General features: G+C 36.4%; 1 protein-coding gene across 1 annotated transcript; it reads right to left on the bottom strand.

The window, feature by feature from the left end:
• Positions 1-3380: 3380 nt before the first annotated feature.
• On the bottom strand, positions 3381-3913 carry LOC106302418. The gene is made up of 2 exons (XM_013738930.1): positions 3844-3913; positions 3381-3796 (listed from the first exon to the last, which is right to left on the bottom strand). The coding sequence occupies exons 1-2, from the start codon at positions 3911-3913 to the stop codon at positions 3381-3383; spliced, it is 486 nt and encodes a 161-aa protein (XP_013594384.1).
• Positions 3914-4861: the final 948 nt, after the last annotated feature.

A 4861-nucleotide genomic window follows, 5' to 3' on the forward strand; every position in this document is an offset into this window, starting at 1 on the left:
GCAGCTTATCTGAGCTAGTGGAAAAAGCTGTTAATGTTGAGACTGTATTGGAGGCTGAAAGGAAGACAATACCACATTCTGGTGGACATACCAAGTTTAGCCAAGGAGAAAAGCCGAATTTCAACAAAGATCCAAGATTTAAAAAAGGCAAAGGGAAAGGATTTGGAGGCCAAGCCAACAATCGTGGTAACACTGGGGTATGTTACACATGTGATCAGCCGGGACATATTTCAAGGTTTTGTCCCAAAAATCAGCGGAGTAACCAGCAGGGTTATTCATCAATAAGGATGGAAGATGTCACTTGTTTCTCTTGCGGTATGAAGGGCCACTATGCATCGTCATGTCCAAACAAGCCAATCCCTTCGACCCCTCTCGCGATCCGAGCTCCTCCTAGCCGACCAGCAATTGAGCCAGCACCAAAAAAGCAAAACCTAGGAGGTAGAGTTTATGCCTTAGGTGTAGAAAACCCGGACAATGCAGGACCGTCAAGCGGTCCCATCACAGGTATTGTGGGTGCCTAGCCTCCTCTTTTTATTGAATGAAATTTAGTTGTTGGAATCTAGTTAGGCCGCGGTCGGTTGAAAGTTCCTTCTTCTGGCCTTTGTGGTAGGAAGATAGGATACTGCCGATAGTGAAGGAGGAACCTAACGTCACCATGACCCGAGTTTGTTATATATATTATATCGTGTTTCGGGTTGTTAAACCCTGGTTTAAGTCGACGTTGAGTTTGGTGTGAGCTAGTAATTAGCATAATGCTAGTTACCCTGGTTTAAGTCGACGTCACCATGGCCCGAGTTTCTGATATTGCTTATGTTATTGAATTGTGCTATTAGGTGAACCTCTCGCTTTAGATTGTTTGGGGTGGGATAGCGAGGGGTTGTATTTGTTAGTTGGGGATTGTAACTCGCTGAGTAATGCTAGATTACTCACTCCACACTCGTTGTTGTTTTCAGGTAACCAGTAGCGAGCTTGTAGAGGTCGCGGGAGGCTAGGCTGGCTGGTGTAGATTTGCATCTTTTTGCTTAAGACGCTTTTAGACTATAAGTATGTACTTTCGCTTTCTTGGCATGCCACCGCCCGTTAACCCGTCTTGTAGCGCTCCCGAACTTTGGTAGACGGTCGGGCCATCGATCATGTTCTTGTTTGATTGTTGGCCGGTGGCTCGACCTATGCCTAGAACGGTTCGGGGGTGTTACAGTACCCCTTTGTAAAATAAGGTCCTACAACACCTACTCCCGAGAGCATGCACTACGCCGTCGTAGTCCCTCAGTCACCGCACCTCGCACGTCGGAAAGGGAGAGAGAGTTTCAGTGACCACCTGCAACCACAACCACAACCACATAAAGCTCCATCGCCGATAAACAGAGAAAAAGAAGAGGAACGGAGCCCTCTCACACCGCCGACGCGAACGCTGACGGCGGAGAAGCAGAACGAAAGTTGAAGTTGAAGAGAGAAGTTGGAGAGAAAGGTTTTTACAAAGAGAAAGGTTTTTGATCTCTAAAGACTGTCTTATTGTATTATTATACATTAGTTTAATTGGTTGGATGCAATACATTCATATTATAATAAATTAATGATTTTTTCACGCACTGAAATATAATAGAAAGAGATTTCATGATTTTCGCAATTTTTTACTAAAATCAAAAACCATTATAACTATCATGTATGCATGTATCACTGATTGTTTTTAAAATAATTATATCTATTTTCTTTTACAAAATTTTAAAGTATATGAAATAGTAAAATAAGTATGCCACAAAATATCATTATTCCAATTAATTTTTTATCTTTTTATTATATATCTTTATTTATGTTTTACTTTTATTTTGATTTTTTGTTTTTTGAAATTTAAAAAAAGGTTTACCTCTATATTTTATTTATTTGCATGTAATTTTTGTATATGGTTATGTTCTCATATTTTAAGAAGATGAAGATGAAGCAAAATCTGATAAAAAGAGTTGAACAAAATTAAGTGCTTAACAAAAACAAAAACAAAAACAACTTATGATTGTGGTCTTTAAACTTATAACATATATCTAATATTTCATAGAAAAATTTAAGTCTGCATCTGCGGGAAAAATCCCTAATTAAGTTATATATATTCTCGTGTTTGGAACTTATATGGTATAATATTATATATATTTTATTACTATCAATAATATAATAGTATAGATTAAGTTACATATACTATATATTATCATATATTATGTAATTATCCTATTTATCATATAGTATGTAATTATGTTTTTAACTACGGTAAAAACTCTATAAATTAATAATTACGTTAAATTAATACTCCATTTTTTGGTTCTGAATTGAGCCGGTTTAAAATATAATACAAATAAATAAAATAGTAAGATAATATTTTTTAAAAAAATCCTATGTAAATATATAGTCCCATTAAATCATAAATTAATAATTTATATATAAGGTTTGTGTAAATAGAACAAAACATTGTATTATTTATTTTATATTCACAGTGAAGCTCATCGCTTAACCTTTAATATATTTTGATAGAATTTAGTAAAAGTATATCTAAAACTACATTTAAATTCTATGAAACATATTTCTCATACACCAAATAGTATAACAAAAACAATATAAAAGTCAAATTTCTAAAATTTAATTAATATATGTAATACAAAATCAAAAATGCTTCTTACTTTTTCAAACAAAAAAAAATTATAAAATAGAATCTAAAATAGAAACTTTTTGTAAATTAATGACTCTACAAATTTATAAAATTTTATATCAATAACTCTACAAATGTATTACTTTTTAATTGTAAGTCAGTTACTTTGGTATTCAATAAGAGCTTTATTAATGATAATAAACAAGGAAAGAACATATATATACAAATTAAAGGTTTGTGTAACCAAATTGTGGAAGATGTGAAGAACAAAAAGTTAAAATAATTTTTATACAAATTTTAATTCTCAAACTAACATTCTAAAAGAGATGTCTCTCATCAAATATAGTTTTTTATGATAGGCCAGTCTGGAACACATCTTTTATCAAAGGTATTCTTACTATATATTTTTTCGAAAAAGGTGTTATGCAGTCTTACTATGCATTTTAGAAATATTGAGTCCACGAAGACATGGATTTGCTATAAACATCATCATATTAGATTTCTCTTATTTCTAATTTATTTTTATAAAGTTGTAACTATTGTATAAAACTAAATAATAAAAAGTAGAATGCTTATATATCTATACTACTATTTATGAAGTGATTTTGCTTGGTCATTTTCTCCATGATTTAAAGTAATTTTTTTTGATGAAATTTTAAATTTATTGATCATCAAGTAAAAGAACCCTTTACAAAAGAATGATTACTCCTATGGTATTGACTATATAAAGACCAAAAATCTACTCTTATCAAACCGAAATCTCAAACCATCTTTGCATAAGTCCCACATTGCGATGCTGGCCGGTGTACTTCAAGGAGCTTATTCCGTTTCTCATCATTTTATCAATGATCCTTTGGAGCTGGTCAGCAGTTTTCCATGGCATCTGATGTCGTCTCCCGTTCCTCTCCCGCCATACATGATAAATAGTCATCTGAAACACCATCTTAAGCAAAATAGAATCAAGTATATTGTGCCTTTGATCAGCAACCATCTTCATCGTTCCGGTCCAGTCTGGGTCTGTCCTTCTACCAAAGAATCCACGCACCAAGCTCTCCCAAACCGTGAAAGAGTAAGGGCAAGCAAAAAATATGTGATCTCTTGTCTCATCCCTCTCTCCACAGAGCACACACCCTTGAGTTACCCCCCAACTTCTCATCCTATCTCCTGTGGAAAGTCTATTTATAACAGCCAACCACGTGATGAACGAGTACCTCGGTACACCTTGTGCGAACCAGACCACTCTGCTCCATTGTACTTTTTCTTGGTCTTATTTGCTCCCATGTCGCTGAGGTTGAAAAAGAATCCTTAAAGCCGTCCTCCCCGTGCTTCAACAGCACCATATCGATTCCCAAATCTTCATCAGGCAATGGTTGAGCTAGAATCTTATTGTACAGGTCAACGCCTACTCCGCTTTCCACTAACACACCATCCATTCAGGTTTGTTGCCTCTTTCACAGTAGCTCTGCGAGACAGACCCAAATATACAGTTCCTATAGCTCCGGTAATGTCAATCAACCTCCCCATACCCATCCAATCATCAAACCAGAAGAAAGTAGTGTCTCCATTTCGCACCTCCATCTTCAGGTAATCATAAGCAAGGTCCCTTAGTTTTAACAACTTTCTCCAAATCCAAGAACCCTTTGTGTCATCCCTCACATCCCAGAAAGAACTGTGTCTGAGCAGATAATGTTTTGTCCAACTAACCCAAAGTGAGCTAGGCTGTGTGAAAAGACGCCAGATCAATCTTAAAGCAAACACTTTTGATGAATCCCTTAAGCGCCTTACCTCTAATCCGCCTTCTTCCTTAGGGTAGCACACGTCCTCCCAACTGACCTTCGCCTTTTGCATCTGAGTTGGTGATCCTGACCATAGGAATGCACTACACATCTTTTCAATGGTTTCCAAACATTTCGCTGGTAAAATGAAAGCAGAACTCCAAAAGTTGACTATGCTTGCTATGACTGATTTGATCAGTTGAAGCCTCCCCGCAAATGATAGACTTTTATTAGACCAGCTGAGCATCCTTCCCCTGACCTTATCTATCAGCGGCTCGTAGTCATGCGCTGTTAACGATTTAGTTGTCAACGGCATTCCCAGGTAGCGTATCGGAAGGTTGCCAACAGTGATGCCTTTACTCTCAGCCTCAAGTAACAGTGGGTCGAGATTTGATCCAGGCGCAAACATCTGAGACTTAGCTGCATTGATGTAAAGGCCTGACATACCCGCAAA

This window comes from Brassica oleracea, chromosome C7 (assembly GCF_000695525.1).
Source record: "Brassica oleracea var. oleracea cultivar TO1000 chromosome C7, BOL, whole genome shotgun sequence".
Classification (NCBI taxonomy): Eukaryota; Viridiplantae; Streptophyta; class Magnoliopsida; order Brassicales; family Brassicaceae; genus Brassica; species Brassica oleracea.

Bases quoted from the DNA above. Each gene is read 5' to 3' on its own strand.
- LOC106302418 (XM_013738930.1), bottom strand. From the start codon at position 3,913: ATGGGAGCAAATAAGACCAAGAAAAAGTACAATGGAGCAGAGTGGTCT. The intron at 3,797-3,843 runs GTACTCGTTCAT...GACTTTCCACAG, and splicing joins TTCGCACAAGGTGTACCGAG to GAGATAGGATGAGAAGTTGG.